Consider the following 18,835-nt stretch of genomic DNA (forward strand, 5'->3'; position numbering starts at 1 on the left):
CCACCTGCCCCCCAGCGCGCTGAGACCCTCGCGGGTATGTAGTGCGCTTAACAAATGACTGATTGATTGATTGATTGATTGATGTTGTGCCCCCCCGAATGCATTCTCATGGTGGCAAGGGCTTGGGACCCCCTCGGGCCCCCTGTGTTTCTCCACCACTAGCCTTTTCATGGAGGGCTCACCACTATGAAATGTTGACGGTGGGGAAACTCGAAATATGCTAGGCAGACCGCGGCGGTCTTGCCTTCCATATTGGATACCCCTGTTCGCTGCGCCACCGTCAGGGAACGGCACTTCCTTTGCGCCACTGTGGATGGTCCAAATGGCTGCCTTGGAAAACTGCCATGGTGATTCCGGCAGTCAAAGACCGCCAGACTTGTTATCGGCCCCAAAGCTCCTATATGCTTCAAGTCATTGATTCAATACCATAATTGTCAACATTCTGCGACCAGGAAGAGGTAGGATTTTCCATGTTTTAAAACCATATTGGGACATTACACAAAATGAGGACCAGTGGCAACATGACAAAAAGGCACATTACATGTGATGTGATCCGGATCACAGAAAAGGGTCCATATGACTCCTGAATCAGGTGCATTACGAAATGTGAGTCAGTATCTCCAGCAGCGGCTCCGAGGCATGCACCATGGGACACTGCAGGGGTTTCAGGGACTTCCTGACAACTCTAGCCTTGCTGAGAAGTTGAGTTCGATCCCTGCCACGTGATGCTGTGTGAAGAGACCCTCCATGAAGCAGCAAAACATGTCCACATCTGACATCCACTCACCGAGGAATGAACAGCACCTTCATTAGTGGAGTATATTGTATGCAAATCGGGGGACACGTACTACTGTAGAGAACCCTCACAAGTGAAGCACATTTCCTGCACCCCGAGTTTCCCCGGCAAGAAATGCACTCTCTCCAGGGCAGCATGTCATGTGCACTCCTCAGGAGTCCTGCCACACTTAGAAGATTGTAAAACACTCTCACTGCAAGGCCACATCCTCTGAACCACTGAGACCCCCCCATGGAAGACACTGAGGATTGTAGATCATCTTTACTCGAGCACCACTTCATGCACCCCTGAGGATTGAAGAGTCACCTTAATGTTGCAGCGCAGTCTGCACCCTGGTGACTTCCTGGCACACACTAGGAACTGACAAACAATTAGACCACTTTCACAAGAGCAGCACATTGTGTTGACATCAGAGGGGTCCCGATCACACCCTGGGGAGTGAATCAAACTCACTAGTGCTGCACGTTATTTGCACTTCTCAGATCCACCGTTACACATAAAGGATTGAAGAACACCCTCGTGTGTGCATCACATTCTCAGCTCCTCTCACAATTTAATAACATTCTTACTGTTGGAGCTCCTCCCTTGAACAGCCCCGGCACACACTGGGAACAGAAAAGCACCTTCACTGGTGCAGTCATTAATTGCATTGCCCACGCTGAGATCTGGAGAGCACCATCACTTGTGCAGCATATAATCTGTTTCCGTGACCACGTGTCACACACTGAGGTTTTAAAAGCTCCTTCATTGGTGCACTCATTATTTGCACTGACTAGATTGACTGTCACCCATATAGCTTTGGAGAGTACCCTCACTAGTGAGCATATACCCCTGACTGTGTCACACACTGAGGACTGAAGAGCACCCTCACTAGTGCAGCATATACCCCTGACTGTGTCACACACTGGGGTCTGGAAAGCACCCTCACCAGTGCAGCATATACCCCTGACTGTGTCATACACTGAGGACTGAAGAGCACCCTCACCAGTGCAGCATATACCCCTGACCTTGTCACACACTGAGGACTGAAGAGCACCCTCACTAGTACAGCATATACCCCTGACTGTGTCACACACTGAAGTCTGGAGAGCACCCTCACTAGTGAGCATATACCCCTGACTGTGTCACACACTGAGGACTGAAGAGCACCCTCACTAGTGCAGCATATACCCCTGACTGTGTCACACACTGGGGTCTGGAAAGCACCCTCACCAGTGCAGCATATACCCCTGACTGTGTCATACACTGAGGACTGAAGAGCACCCTCACCAGTGCAGCATATACCCCTGACCTTGTCACACACTGAGGACTGAAGAGCACCCTCACTAGTACAGCATATACCCCTGACTGTGTCACACACTGAAGTCTGGAGAGCACCCTCACCAGTGCAGCATATATCCCTGACCTTGTCATACACTGAAGTCTGGAGAGCACCCTCACCAGTGCAGCATATACCCCTGACTGTGTCACACACTGAGGACTGAAGAGCACCCTCACCAGTGCAGCATATACTCCTGACTGTGTCACACACTGAGGACTGACGAGCACCCTCACTAGTGCAGCATATACCCCTGACTGTGTCACACACCGAAGTCTGGAGAGCACCCTCACCAGTGCAGCATATACCCCTGACTGTGTCATATACTGAAGTCTGGAGAGCACCCTCACCAGTGCAGCATATACCCCTGACTGTGTCACACACCGAGGACTGAAGAGCACCCTCACCAGTGCAGCATATACCCCTGACCTTGTCATACACTGAAGTCTGGAGAGCACCCTCACCGGTGCAGCATATACCCCTGACTGTGTCATACACTGAAGTCTGGAGAGCACTCTCACTAGTGCAGCATATACCCCTGACTGTGTCACACACTGAAGTCTGGAGAGCACTCTCACTAGTGCAGCATATACCCCTGACTGTGTCACACGATGAGGACTGAAGAGCACCCTCACTAGTGCAGCATATACCCCTGACCGTGTCATACACTGAAGTCTGGAGAGCACCCTCACTAGTGCAGCATATACCCCTGACCGTGTCATACACTGAAGTCTGGAGAGCACCCTCACTAGTGCAGCATATACCCCTGACCGTGTCATACACTGAAGTCTGGAGAGCAGCCTCACCAGTGCAGCATATACCCCAGGCTGTGTCATGCACTGATGTCTGGAGAGCACCCTCACCAGTGCAGCATATACCCCTGACTGTTTCACACACTGAGGACTGGAGAGCACCCTCACTACTGAAGCATATACCCCTGACTGTGTCACACACCGAAGTCTGGAGAGCACCCTCACTAGTGCAGCATATACCCCTGACTGTGTCACACGATGAGGACTGAAGAGCACCCTCACCAGTGCAGCATATACCTCTGACTGAGTCACACACTGAAGTCTGGAGAGCAGCCTCACCAGTGCAGCATATACCCCAGGCTGTGTCATGCACTGATGTCTGGAGAGCACCCTCACCAGTGCAGCATATACCCCTGACTGTGTCATACACTGAGGACTGAAGAGCACCCTCACCAGTGCAGCATATACCCCTGACTGTTTCACACACTGAGGACTGGAGAGCACCCTCACTACTGAAGCATATACCCCTGACTGTGTCACACACCGAAGTCTGGAGAGCACCCTCACTAGTGCAGCATATACCCCTGACTGTGTCACACGATGAGGACTGAAGAGCACCCTCACCAGTGCAGCATATACCTCTGACTGAGTCACACACTGAAGTCTGGAGAGCAGCCTCACCAGTGCAGCATATACCCCAGGCTGTGTCATGCACTGATGTCTGGAGAGCACCCTCACCAGTGCAGCATATACCCCTGACTGTGTCACACACTGAGGACTGAAGAGCACCCATGCTGGTGGAGCATATTCTATGCACCTTTACACACCTCCTGACTCACACTGAATATTATAGACTAGTGCAGCGCTTTCTCTTCACCCCTGTGCACTCTCCGTCACACACTGTGGCATGAAAAGCACCTTACCCAGTGCATCATAGTCTTTCTACCACTGAACACCCGTGTCACCAACTGAGGCGCACCCCACTAGAGCTATACATTGTCTGCACATCTAAGATCTACCTGGACCACATTGCTGAACACCCTCACTAGTATTTTCTGCTCTCCTGAACATACTCTGCCTTATACTGCCTTTGATAGAGCAACCTCAGTAGTGAAGATTGAAGACCTACATTATTAATACAGCCCCTGGGCACGCTCTGCCAACACTGAGGACTGAAGAGCACCCTCAGGAGTGCAGTGCATGCCCAGAAGCCCCTAGCACCTCCTGCCCTACACTAGCATTCGTAGGGCACCGTCAATAGTGTAGCATATTCTGTGCACCCCTCCAGATCTCTGTACTGTGAATGGAAGAGCGCTATCCTTAGGGTATCCTCAGAACTCCCTGGTATGCCCTCTCCTTAATGCATCCACAGAACTCCTTAGTACACCCTCTCTTTAGTGCATCCTCAGAGCCCTGAGGTACACCCTCTCCCTAATGCATCCTCAGAACTCCGTGGTACACAACTCACCTTAATGCACCCTCAGAACTCTCTGTACGCCCTCTACTCAATGCATCCTCAGAACCCTGAGGTACACCGTCTCGTTAATGCATCCTCAGAACTCCGTTGTACACCCTCTCCTTAATGCATCCTCAGAACTTCCATGTACACCCTCTCCCTAATTCATCCTCAGAACTCCCATGTACACCCTCTCCTTGTATCCTCCGAAAACTCCCTGGTACACCCTCTCCTTAGTGCATTCTCAGCACTCCATTGTAAACTTCCTCCTTGATGCATCCTCAGAACTCCCTGTTAAACGAGGGGACTGAGTAGTGCCTATGACGTGCTCAGGCCCCTTGGCACATACTACGGGTTGAGGAGCACCCTCACTAGTATAGCATATGCACTGTAGCCCTCAGTATGCTTGTCACACAATGACATATGGAGAGTCCATTCACACTAGTGCAGCACACGTTCACCTCAGATCCACTGGTGCAACACAAAATGATGAGCCCCCCCCCCTGCAGAATGTGATAGAGGCTTCTGAGTAGCCCATCTCTCACAGATAATCATTGGTCTTGGCCTCAGTGGGGACCGCCTGAAGGGTTGGAGCCCCCTAATGGGTTGGGGTCCCCACCTGCTCCCCAGGGGCTGCAGGGGCCTGCGTTCAGCCCCTGCCCAGATTGACCAATCATTCATCGGGAATCGAAAAACTGCCTCAGTAGAAAAGTAAATACTCTACAGCACTGAACACCACATGGCACGAAGTTCTCTCACTAGTGCTACACATTCTCTGCACTCCTGAGACCCCGGGGACCCAAAGACGACCGAAGAACCCCCCCCACTGATGCGGCACATGTTCTGTACCCCAGTAAACTCGTCAAACAATCAGAACTGAAGAGCACCTGCTGCACTACACGAACCCACTCTTGGCACCCCTGAGCACCACCTGTCACATCCACAGGATAGTGACACACCCTCACTAATGCAAGGCATTACTGAGTGGAGAAGTGTGGCTCACTGGTTAGAGGAGGTAGACCCTGAAGCAGAGGTCAGACCCGGGACCAGGGTTCAATTCCCAACGCGGCAGGGTCTTGAGCCCAAAATATCCACGGACTCGATAATTCTCGTTTCGGTGCCTACTCGAATCACGGGTTCACACTCTGCAGCTCTGGGCATCAGCCTGCTTAATCTCCACTACGGCCCCCCTGCGGCGGGATGCCTGGCTTCCACCTTGGAGATGCACAGTACGGGTATCTCACAGGGAAAAGCCAGGACGGGTTCCCAAGGCAAGCGCCGAGATGCCTACGGGTAATCGAGCGCTATATAAGAACGCATAATAATATTAATAATAATACTGAGTGTCGCTGTCACACAGTGGGAACTGAGATGCTCTTGTCTAGTGCCTCACACCGTGACTATCTAAGGAGATGAGCATTCTCTCTTGAGCAGCAGTGCCTGCCCTCTCACCTGTGAACAACCCACTCTAGATAACTAGTCACACACTGAGGCCACACCAGGGCAGACATCACCGACACACGCTGAATACTGAAAACACTTAGTGCAGCACACACACTGCAACTTCAAGCAGCACCTGTCACACACTGAGGAGGCATGTTATCTGCACCTCTGAGAAACGCCACCACACACAAAACATGGAAGAGTCCTTCTGATGTTGGATCTAGAATGTTTGTTCATTATGGAGACCTAGGCTTAGGGGGATTCAGGACCCAACCTGGTGTCATCTGTCCCCTCAGGCTTTATGATTGTTAGGCTTGACTGGCGCCTCCATAGAGTGGTGTGGCTATTATACTAAAATAAAGTCTATTAAGTGCACCTTAGAGCCAATTAGTGTGGACTTTGACGGGATGTGTGAGGTGGCAGAGTTTAAACTTAAAGTGATCAAGAATATCTCACTCTCCGGGTTACTGATATATCACCCCCTGGCTCTTGGACTCAGTTTATCGAGTCCTGGGGCCGAATTTCTTTACTTTGCTCACTACATTGGGTGATTTTACCTTCCATTTGGAAGATAAGGGGCGCAATGACTCCATCAAACTATAGGGATGTATGTCAAGCTTTGGATTTATCCAACTGGTCAAATCCCCGACCCATACAGTAGAACATAAATTGGAATGGATTTTTACCAACCATGAAGCATTGCCGGTGGGGGATACTCTTCTGGGTGGATCATTCAGGGGTGACTTTTAAAATGTTAACGCAGACGAAAGTAGGACAGGCACAGGATAAACCTATACCCTTTAAGAGTTGGAATAAAATCTCTGCAGAACATATGACATCTGCGTTTAGAGAGGCTTTTGAAAATAATAATTATGCCCATAAACTTAGTGCAGATAACTTTAAAAACTGGCTTAAGGGCACCATTGACCAGGTCGCTTCTATTAAATCTATGATTTGCACTAGAGCCAAAGCTTCTGCACCCTGGTTCTCGGAAGAATTGAAAATACTAAGAAGGCCGTGCTGGAGGCAAAGGAAAAATAGAGGGCTAATTCTACATTAGAAGAGAAAGGTAAACACAAAGAAGTGTTACTTATATATAAACGTGCATGGCCGCAACCAAATCCACTTGTTAAATTAGCAAAATTAGAACTGCCACCAACAATCCCAATGAATTATTCAAGGTGGTCAAAGAGCTTTGCATACTGGGTACTCAGCAACCCTTGGAAAGCTCTCAAAGTTTTTGCAATAATGTTGCAGCGTATTTCAAAGACAAGATCTTAAAGATCTAGTCTGAGTTCAACGTACTGGAGGAAGAACTTCCCTCTGCATTGGTAACGGAATATGCGTTCGACCATTATGTGCTCTCAGTTATGTCAGCTTTTACTCCAATCTCCTGGTCTGAAGCAGAAAATCTTCTTATGAGCTTAAAATCAGGATCGCCTGATGGTCCCTGTCCTCCTACAATTCTTCAACGTCCTCCATACCTGATTGTGCCTTTCCTGCAAGAGTTTTCAATCATATATTGCCTATAGGAGTATTTCCTCAACTGTGGAAGGAAGCAGTAGTCATCCCCCTGCAAAAAAAGCCTAGTGGGGATGCGGAGGATCTTAAAAATCTGCACCTTATTTCGCTGCAGCCTGCACCAGCAAAGATTTTACACAAATATTTAAACCAGGAACTGGTTAAGTTCATGACTGCACATGATCTTTTAGACCCTCACAAAATGGATTTTGCAGTGGTCATAGCACAGAGTCGGCATTGATTGCTGCTTCAAATTCTATACGCTGCCATGTAGATGGGGTAGGTGCTGCTATTGTGGTAACGCTGGATCTGTCAACTGCATTCAATACGATATCCCCATCCCGCCTGGTGCAAAGACTGCATCAGCCAGAGGTGAGGGATACGGCTTTGGAACTTTTAGAGTCCTTTCTGACTAATAGGACTCATAAAGTCAGCTGTGGCAAGTTCAGGGCTGATCCTTTCCGACTTCCCTGCGGAGTTCCAAAGGGGACCTCCCTCAGTCAGACCCTTTTTAACACATATGTTGCACCTCTGGCCAGACTGGTGAGGTTGTTTGACTTTCAGGTGCTGTCTTATGCAGACGATATACAAATCATTGTTTCTTTAACTGATGATTTGCCTGGGACAGCTGACAAGATTAAATTCTGCATGGTCAGTGTTAGTACCTGAATGAAGGAAAATCATCTGAAATTAAATGCTGATAAGACAAGATCCTGGTTTTTGGTGCACAGCAATCGGTATCATCAGAAATCTGGTGGCCTGCGATGTGCAGCCTATTACCTACCCCTGTGGCCTCGGGCAAAAATGTAGGTGTCATTTTTGACAATTCTCTCACTATTGACACACAGGTCAATAGAACTGTAAGCTCCTGTTTTTATATAATCAAAATCCATTACAAAAATCTTTGCATTCCTTCTGGTGGAACCTAGATTCGCAGTAGCAATTGCTCTGAAAACATGGGGGCGTATTAACGAGGACTTTATCTCCGCTTTTTTGGCTTAAAAAGCCAAAAAAGCGGAGATAAAACTATTGTCCTATTTACAAGAGGGTGCTAACATGCATAATCGCACGTTAGCACCCTTTTTCCAGACGCCTCCCTTTGCATCTCTGAGAGGCAAAGTGGGCGTCACTGGGCGTACCCCGGATGGACTACCTTGTAAAATATTGCTGATGTTCACATCGCAATATTTACAAGGCAGCCCACAGGATTTTAGCACACATTAGATTTTGGCGAAAACGGCGGCTTTCGCCAAAAACTAACGTCTGCCAAAATCCTGACTTACCTATGCTTAACATAGGGGGTTGGAAATATGCTGATACGACCACAGGGTCGTATCAGCAAGGTTATCGCCGTTTTAGAGGGAACATCGCTGGAAAACCAGCGATGTTCCCTGCAAAACTGCGATTTCCCCGCTATTGCTGGATTTCTTATCGCTGTTGTGAAAAGCGTTGTTGATACATCGCTATCACAGCGATGAAATCCAGCGATAGGATAAACATCGCTAAACGTGCTTTAGCGATGTTTATCTCTAATTGTTGTTGATATGCCCCTTGGTGCCTTGATTATTGTAACGCCTTATATTTACACATCAGAAGTGTCCTCGCTCATCAGATTGCAGGTCACTCGGAATGCGGCTGCACACCTGCTTCTGAATATCCCCAAACATCGCTCAGAAAGGGAGGGCATGCGCTCCCTTCACTGACTTCCTGTTAGAAATTGAAGGCGCTCTGCATGGTATTTCAGGTTCTACACCAGCAAAGGTCTGTGCCTGTCAGAACAGCTTTTCATTGGTACACTCCCGAAAGACAAAGACATCCTAGGTCAGCTTGCCTTAAGAAGATGACTATTCCAAAACTTAGGAAAGCTGGATGGGGCGACCGCTCCTTTTCTGTAGCGGATGCCAACATGTGAACACCCTGCCCACTCAAATTGCTAGTCTGGACTCTTGGGAAGCAATTAAAAACGTGGCTCTCTTCTCTTCCGTAATGGCATGTTGTCTTTTCTAATGAATTTAGCGGATGCTTCTTTCAGTTGCTTCTAGCGCTTTGACGCCTTGGCATAATGCGCTATATAAGATTATTTGCGTTCCATTCTTAGTGCAGCACACGCATCACAACCTCGAGCAGTACCTGTCTCACACCCAGGATAAGGTCTGAGGAACGCCACCATACACACAGAACATTGAAGAGCCCCTCACTGATGCACTCAAGCTCCACAGCCCCATCACACACGCAGGTGATGGACACACCTGCACTGGAGGAAGCCATGGTCTGAAGACCCCATAGGCAAGTCACCAATCCCACACTGAAGAGTAAAGAACACCCTCACTCGTGCAGCACGTGATCCACAGCCGCAATGAGGACTGAACTCTTGCCACGCGCACTCCACACCCTGACGCACACGGGATAGGAGCAGGACACCATCACATGTGAAAGACATGCTTTGCAGCGGTGTGGACAACACATAAGAAAGTACACAGCCTGTGTTTACGGGTATTCTCACTGAGGCAAAATGCTGCGCACCTCTAAGCGACAAGTCCACTCAGGAGGACTGTGGCGCACTCTCACCCGTGAGGCACACACACACACACTCTAGAACACCACCTGTCGCTCCTCGAGGATTTACAATCTCCCTCGCGAGTGCGCGCGTGCTGCGTGCTTGCCCTACGTCACACGCTCAGGTGACGCTCCTTCTCCCTGGTGCGTGCTGCACGTGACGTAGACCTCAGACACCCTTCACTCGACGAGGACTGGGCAGAAGGGCACGTGTTGTTAGTAATAGTGAAGCATCGTCGAATGCACGTGTGTACACATTTTTCACGGTCACCTAATCTCCACACTGGTGTGCCTCTCGGCTTCACACAGATACAGTCTTCACGAAAGCTGTCCCTCCGCCATACCCTCAGAGTCCACCCTTCCATTGCCCCCTCTCACCTTCACAATCATTTGTCCAAGTGTCACTCATTTGCCTCCACGTCACTCTATGTTCTCTCTTTGTCTATTCTCCTCCTTTCCACTATATTCACACTTGGCGTCATCATTATCCAATTGTACTTTAACAATTCATCTTCCATTGTCTCCAACTTTCATGTTTCACTCCTCAGCCCTCCCTTTCACTATCCCTCACCCCGTACATTCAGCCTTCCCGGCTCCCTTTTATCACTTCTCTTACACTCACCTCTTCCATCATTAAACCTGTGCATACTTCTTACACAGTTTTCCCACCAAAGCCACTTCAGACCCCCTCCCACTCACCTCTTCTCTTGAATTGTCCATCCTCTAACCCCTAACACTCACCTTTTCCTTTGTCCTTTCTCACATACAAAGGGAGTACACAGAAGAAAAAACTGCCCCCCCACACACTTCCAACCATGTCCCTAATCACACAGAGTGAATAGGGAGGTGAGAAACCCCAACACACATTGGGCTGCTCCCCCCTGGGAAATTCAGAAACAGTGGTGCCAAATGGTGTCTCTTACACCCAAAACGGTTCCTCCTTTGTGCCAGTCTCCTAAATATGTACATAACAAACTGGCCAGACTTATCAGAGTATGGGCTCCAGTTTAACAGCTATGCAAACAAATCACAACTTATTATGCACCCCGGTCAACAGACTAACTCTTGTTATGCGCATCGACAAGACTGAAGTAATTGTTTTTGGCAACAACAAGCTCAGTCTGGCCAGTCCAATCGTGTCCTACCTCCTGGTTCTCCTCCATCTCTAGATGATCAAGCCCAGAACGATGGTGTCATATTTGACCACCTTTCCTTTAATCCTCAAATTGCCATGCTGAGGTCTACCAATTTCTGAAAACGTTAATACTCCGACAAAAAGCCTAACTCTTGTGGTGCCACTCCCCTCTTCCACTGGCCCACTCTCCCTCATTTCCTTCATTGACCCACTCCCACTCACCTCTTTCATTGTCCCACACACCTCTTCCATTGTCTCACCCCCACTCAACACTTCCTTTGTTTAATTCACACCTATTCCATTGTCTTACTCACACACACCTCTCCCATTGTCCCACTCAGCCCTTCTATTGTGTCACCTCACTCACCTCTTCCATTGTCCCACTCACCTTTTCTATTGTTTCACTCCCACTCACCTCTTCCATTGTCCCACTCACCCTTTTCTATTGTGTCACTCCCACTCACCTCTTCCATTGACCCACTCACCTTTTCTATTATGTCCCTCCCACTCACCTCTTCCATTGTCCCACTCACCTCTTCCATTGTCCCACTCACCTCTTCCATTGTGTACTCCCATTCACTTCTTCCATATACCACCACCGCTTCTGTCATGTCACTCACACTCACCTCTTCCATTGTCCCACTCACCTCTTCCATTGTCCCACTCACCTCTTCCATTGTGTACTCCCATTCACTTCTTCCATATACCACCACCGCTTCTGTCATGTCACTCACACTCACCTCTTCCATTGTCCCACTCACCTCTTCCGTTGTCCCACTCACCTTTCCTATTGTGTCACTCCCACTCACCTCTTTCATTGTCCCACTCACCTTTTCTATTATGTACCTCCCACTCACCTCTTCCATTGTCCCACTCACCTCTTCCATTGTGTTACTCCCATTCACTACTTCCATATTCCACAACCGCTTCTGTCGTGTCACTCACACTCACCTCTTCCATTGTCCCACTCACCTCTTCCATTGTCACACTCACCTCTTGCGTTGTCCCACTCACCTCTTCCGTTGTTCCACTCACCTTTTCTATTGTGTCACTCCCACTCACCTCTTCCATTGTCCCACCACCTCTTCTGTTGTGTCACTCACACTCACCTCCTCAATTGCTTCACACTCACCGGGTTCCATTGGTCCTCCATGCTCTGCTGCTCAGGCTGGATCTACTGCCTCTGCTGCTCAGGCTGGATCTTCTGCCTCTGCTGCTCAGGCTGGATCTTCGATCTCTGCTGCTCAGGCTGGATCTTCTGCCTCTGCTGCTCAGGCTGGATCTTCTGCCTCTGCTGCTCAGGCTGGATCTTCGATCTCTGCTGCTCAGGCTGGTTTTGCCCAGGAGGGTTCCTCCTTATATAGCTGGTAAGTGACTCATATAGAAGGCGTGACCTCTGATTCTGAGGGAAATTACAAAAGAGTGATCGGCAGATAACCCAGTGTGTAGGCGAGGAGGGGCAGCAAGGGTCAAGGTTTCTTCCTAAAAAGCTTATCAACCTATAATCATCTATGAGAGAATTAAGTGGAAAGATAAATAAATAAAAGAGGCAGTGTGGGTGTGAAAGGGAACTTACAGAGTCATGTAGGTTTGACTACCAGTACCAGCGTTCTCTCTATTAAAAAAAACAGCTGTAGCAATGCTCTGTAAGAGAAATACGGTGCTTCATTTGTATTGGTTGGCAAGGGGGTGGGCAATTCAGGCTCGGGCCAGGGGCTTGTTTCCTATTTGGTCCTGATCCCCTGGGACAGCTTGGTCAAAGTGGAGCTGAACTCAGCATCCTGGGCACTGCTCCATCTCTTTTCCCTCAGTAATTTAATCAAAGATCCTGGCCCGGACTGGCCTACGGGGCACAGGGCATTTTCCCAGTGGGATGGCAGCGTGGAGACAGGTTTCAGTGTGGGTAGGGGCCGATTTTGCTTGTCCCAATAGGACCACTGTTTATATGTATCATATGCAGTGGCTAATCACCACCCCCAGAGAGATCAGACAGGATGAGAATGCTAGACAGAGAACACATACTCACCTGGATAATACACCCCACAAATCCACTGGCCACTAAGACCCAACAAATGCAAGTGGCACATACATTTTGGCACACATATATACACAATACCGCGTTGTATTGCACTCCCCTCCTCCATGCTCTCCCACTCTGGGCGCTTACGGAAATGCATGGTGTCGTGCAGAAGTGTGATGTACGACCATGGAAGGAACCAGAGGGTGAAGATAGTGGGAGACCGCTACACAGACGGTACCCAGAGCATCTTCCAGGAGTTATCTGACACATATGGTATAGCGCTTGGTAAATTTATAACATAAACCACTCAATTAACGCATGGTGGGGGCATGGCGCCTCTGAAGAAACCACATCAATACCTTGACAGGCGTTATCATTCCATGGGAGCACTCAGGAGGCCATAAAGGTACTGTACACTGTTCTGACTACACAGATGTACAAAACCAATCTCAGGGATAGAGATCAATGAGCAGCGACTTTGGGATAGGTTTTACCGATAAGCAATGGAAGACCATTCTGCAACAAGTAAAAAGGGTCTCCAGAAACCCAAGGGTTCAATGTACACAATTTAACTACTTGCACAAGACCTACCTCACCCCCAGGCGCATACACCACATATTAGCGGGTTCATCATCCGATTGCCCCTGATGCTGACAAACAAGCAGGTTTCTACCATATGGTGTGGGACTGCCGGATGATCTACTATGCATAGGGAGAGGTGATGGTTATCACCTCAAAAATACTCTGCCACCCACAGCGAAGTCGTGTCTGTTGCCCTTAATGACAAGACCCAAATGTAATAAATATCTGGGCAGGTTTATAAACCTCTCCCTCATACTTTTCAAACGACAGATAGAAATGTCCTGCAAAGCCTGTGTGGCTCCTGGAATGAGCTGCTGGCTCTGTGACTTGCTGAAATTGACCAAGGCTGAAATAGACATCATCACACTGAACCTATTGCAGGTCGGGGGGTGGGCCTGATAGGGACGATCTAGAACATATATGTAACAAAACTTGAAGCTAAAAATTATAGCAAGCCACCTTGATAGGTACAGCTATAAAGAGTACAAATTACATTGACATGCCTGATGCCACACACGTGTTACAGTACAATAGATATGACCACACACACAGTGTACCTGACTGATCAGCGACCCTGCCATTGCAAGACCTAACCATTTACCTAAGTACCTGCACTATCCAGAGGTCAGTTGCCACCACTAGTACTCTTAAACTACCTTGCACTTTAACAAGACTGACTTTGATGGGATATGTTGACATCGCTGAAATGTTCATTATGTATTAATACATGTGCTAATATATACGTAAGGATAGTCTTCCGCGTGCTAAAGAAGCAACGCTGTTATTGCTATAAAACCACACCAATTATATTTTTATACAGGTACAGACCTACACTGATGTTATTTCCTGTATAAAAAACACTATTTATATATTTTTTTAAAGGATATGTTCTATCTAACTATAAGGCCCCTTTAATATTTGTTTTTTTCAATGAAAAAATATATTTTCTGTGAAACATTCCCAAAAAGTGCTACTTTTTGACTAGTTTGCCCATGGAAAAGTTCGGGGTGACCAGTCAAGCAGGGGCCAAGAAAAAAAGGGGATCCCAAAACGCATTTTCCCTATTCATTTTCCCTTAGGAACTTTAGACACAGCTTATGCCATGGACTGATAGGGGCCCATAAACCACATTCTTCTTCAACATTCCTAAAATGAGGCTGCCCACCGAGATACAGAGCTGGCGGGATAGCGTAGTGGGTTTAGATATCAAACCCTCGTGGGAGATACAGGCTCACATCCTTCACTATCACAAACAGAAGCAAGAAAAGGATAGAGAAAAACAGGAGCAGGCCCAAAGAGACACAGCAAAACGGGTTCAATACAAACTAAAAAAGACAGCCCTCAAGGGGGCAGTGATGAGCGCAACCGTGCAAATGGTACCAGTCTCAATGGGAGCTCCACCACAAACCCCCACAAGGTTCCAAACAAGCTATCGCAGATGAGGCTAGACAGGTCCGCAGCAACCAGACCCGAGGGAGTGCGAACATTGCCTTATGCCAGAGCATCTGGCGGAGAGATGCTGGTTAAAGGCATACTATGAGTAGCAAAAGCAGCATAGCCCAATGAACCAGGGCCAGCCCCCACAAAACCCCACAGACGTTTTGCCTCAGCATCAAGCACAGGGGAATCAGAATACACACTACTTCCAGTTGCAGGGAGGCCCGCCTGTCGCCACACAACCACTACAGGGATCTAGCCATAGGGTGTGCACGTGGCAGCAGCAGCCACAGACAGGGAATCCAACACAATAGGGGCTGTGCCATAACACCCGCAGGTAGGGGTAATGGTGTGGGAAGGTAGCGCTTTCACGCAATCAAAGCAGTAAAAATTAAACCCTCCAGACCCAAACAACTTAAAACCCAGTGATTACTCTGACATCCACTCACCATCTTCCCCCAATCTACTGCCAGATCAAAAGGGAATAAAAGACAACAGTGGGAGTTCCATTTTCTCTTTTTACTTGTGTCTAGAAAATCCAGAGCGTCTGGAGTTGTGTTGATTGGGGGCCTGCACCATGTTTGTTATTGAAGGGTGGTCTCAAGGGGCCACACTCTGCTGCGGGTCCCCCAGGGCGATATTGGCTGGCTACTCCGCAGAGGCAAGGCAGTCTGTTGAGGGGGCATGACCAAGAACTGTTTAAAAAGAGCCACCCAGTTCCTGCATCCAAAGTCAAATGGGGTATGTTCCAATGAGCAAGCCAAAGGGTCCCCATCCTCAGACACCATGTCCGGAGCCAATGTTTCCATCATGGCGTGTGGTCCCAACAGTGCCCCTAAAAGCCAGAATCCTCTGAACCAATGGAGATTCCCTTTCTATTTCTAAAATGAAGATATAATCGGTGGCGGGAACAAGGATTCCTGTACCCCTGGAACGGTAAAACCCTAAAAGACTCTAAAGTCACAATAAGGAGCCAATAAATGGCAAGACCTAAGCATGATGTCGAGCCCAAGCCTTCAGTTTGGGTGGGAAGGGCTACACCAGGGTGAACAGATGTCCCACATTTGGGGAGACAGTCCCGATTTTTTCATCGTCAACTGGCAGACCTTTACAATTTTTTTGTCAAAAGTCATGGGGTTTACATTTTTGGTGTTACAAGGCTAATACTAGAGTAGCCTGCCTTCTTCTATCTTTTTTTAACTGTCCCATTTTGGATTTCCGTAGTCTTGTCACCATGCCACACCCTCCCAAAATTAGACAAGAGATTCACCAGTTTATGAAACATATCTCTGAGGAGACACCAGCCACAAGCTAGGAACAGTGGGTCCACTAGTATGCTTAGCGTTAGAAAGGTGTGGCCCCAGGGAGAGGGAAGGGCCCGGGAGGGGGATCCCAAATATCCACTCTGGCTCCAGACGAACATGGGACACCCAGTGAGGTCACCTCCATACCAAAGAATAGTGACTAACGGTGTTCCAATCTTGCAGGCACCATCCCGGGAAAGCAAGTGGCCCGACCTCAGACATCATGAGGCAGCATAGATGGGAGAAAATGGGACCAGGGAGCAGCCTGTGACCCTCTCCACCGCAGTACAAGTGAAGCAATAGATTATGCAATATGCGGAGAAATGCCTAAAACTACAGAAAAAAACATCTATTTCTAGCCCAAAATAGGGTTCCTGATACAACGGTGGGCTCTAGATCAGCCAAATCTAGATATCTGGATGACACGAGGGAGGGCAACGGCACGTTATACATCACGTGAAAGGTACACACGTACCAGAATGTGCTCACAACACAAGGCACACATTAGTAACTCCCATGGCACTATGCCCCTCTTCCCATGTGTTCAACTAACCTAAAGCGGTATTCACCTAAACAGGGCATAGCAAACGCAACTACGAGTAGAATCAAAAGATGCAGTCCCCAGATGGGAAAATAACTACTACAAGGGGACGCACAACAACCAGACTGGTGGGACGGGTATGCTCAGACGTGAGTCCCGTGCTCTCCATGCCACTGGAATCAAGCTATCCTGGCTGATGAGGGCTGAAAGTGGTCTTAGGATGCTTATTTCCAGTCCAGGGAGGACCTGGCTTGGCAGTTCGGGCTGGACTGTTCCCATGAGGCACAGGGTCAAGACTGATTTGCATATGGCTAGGTTCAACCTGGAATGGCATGGTGAGCAAAAAGACGATGGATTTAGGCCCAGATCTCTGTACTGGGGTAAATGTTTGACATTGTTCTGCATTCTGTCCATCAACTGTTGTTTTTGCATTTGTCACAATGAGTGGAACGGGTAGGCTCAGACGGGAGGCACGTGCTCTCCATGCCACTGGAATCAAACTATCCTGGCTGATTAGAGCTCAAAAAAACGAAACCGGTCCTAGAATGCTTGTTTCAAGTCCAGGGAGGACCTGGCTTGGCAGTTCGAGCTGGACTGTTCCCATGGGCACAGGGTCAAGACTGATTTGCATATGGCTAGATTCAAACTGGAATGGCATGGTGAGCAAAAAACGATGGATTTAGGCCCAGATCTCCATACTGGGGTGAATGTATGACATTGCTCTGCATTCTGTCCATCAACTGTTGTTTTTGCATTTGTCACCACGAGTGGGACGGGTGTGCTCAGACGGGAGGCACTTGCTCTCCATGCCACTGGAATCAAGCTATCCTGGCTGATGAGGGCTTAAAGCCTGAAACCGGTCCTAGGATGCTTGTTTCCAGTCCAGGGAGGACCTGGCTTGGGAGTTCGGGGTGGACTGCTCCCATGGGGCACAGGGTCAAGACTGATTTGCATATGGCTAGCTTCAAACTGGAATGGGATGGTGAGCAGAAAAACGATGGATTTAGGCCCAGATCTCTGTACTGGGGTGATTGTATGACATTGCTCTGCATTCTGTCCATCAACTGTTGTTTTTGCATTTGTCACCACGAGTGGGACGGGTGCGCTCAGACGGGAGGCACGTGCTCTCCATGCCACTGGAATCAAACTATCCTGGCTGATTAGAGCTCAAAAAACTGAAACCGGTCCTAGAATGCTTGTTTCAAGTCCAGGGAGGACCTGGCTTGGCAGTTCGAGCTGGACTGTTCCCATGGACACAGGGTCAAGACTGATTTGCATATGGCTAGATTAAACTGGAATGGCATGGTGAGCAAAAAACGATGGATTTAGGCCCAGATCTCCGTACTGGGGTGAATGTATGACATTGTTCTGCATTTTGTCCATCAACTGTTGTTTTTGCATTTGTCACCCCGAGTGGGACGGGTATGCTCAGACGTGAGGCACGTGCTCTCCATGCCACTGGAATCAAGCTATCCTGGCTGATGAGATCTGAAAGCCCGAAACCGGTCCCAGAATGCTTGTTTCCAGTCCAGGGAGTACCTGGCTTGGCAGTTCGAGCTGGACTGTTCCCATGGGGCACAGGGTCAAGACTGATTTGCATCTGGCTAGAATCAAACTGGAATGGCATGGTGAGCAAAAACTGATGGATTTAGGCCCAGATCTCTGTACTGGGGTGAATGTATGACATTGTTCTGCATTTTGTCCATCAACTGTTGTTTTTGCATTTGTCACCCCGAGTGGGACGGGTATGCTCAGATGGGAGTCCCGTGCTCTCCATGCCACTGGAATCAAGCTATCCTGGCTTATGAGGGCTGAAAGCCCGAAACCGGTCCTAGGATGCTTCTTTCCAGTCCAGGGAGGACGTGGCTTGGCAGTTCGGGCTGGACTGCTCCCATTGGGCACAGGGTCAAGACTGATTTGCATATGGCTAGGTTCAAACTGGAATGGCATGGTGAGCAAAAAACGATGGATTTA

The 18,835-nt window shown here is 48.6% G+C and overlaps 1 protein-coding gene across 1 annotated transcript in view; it reads right to left on the minus strand.

Annotated features, from left to right (window-relative positions):
* LOC144772627 (galectin-1-like) overlaps positions 1 to 18,835 on the minus strand; it is a 134,852-nt gene that overhangs the window by 26,404 nt on the left and 89,613 nt on the right. The window contains exon 2 of the mRNA XM_078657071.1: positions 12,110 to 12,379. Within this exon, the coding sequence (XP_078513197.1) occupies positions 12,110 to 12,130 (21 nt within the window). The 5' untranslated portion in view covers positions 12,131 to 12,379. The remainder of the gene's footprint in view (positions 1 to 12,109; positions 12,380 to 18,835) is intronic.

Source organism: Lissotriton helveticus, chromosome 1_1, assembly GCF_964261635.1.
Source record: "Lissotriton helveticus chromosome 1_1, aLisHel1.1, whole genome shotgun sequence".
Classification (NCBI taxonomy): domain Eukaryota; kingdom Metazoa; phylum Chordata; class Amphibia; order Caudata; family Salamandridae; genus Lissotriton; species Lissotriton helveticus.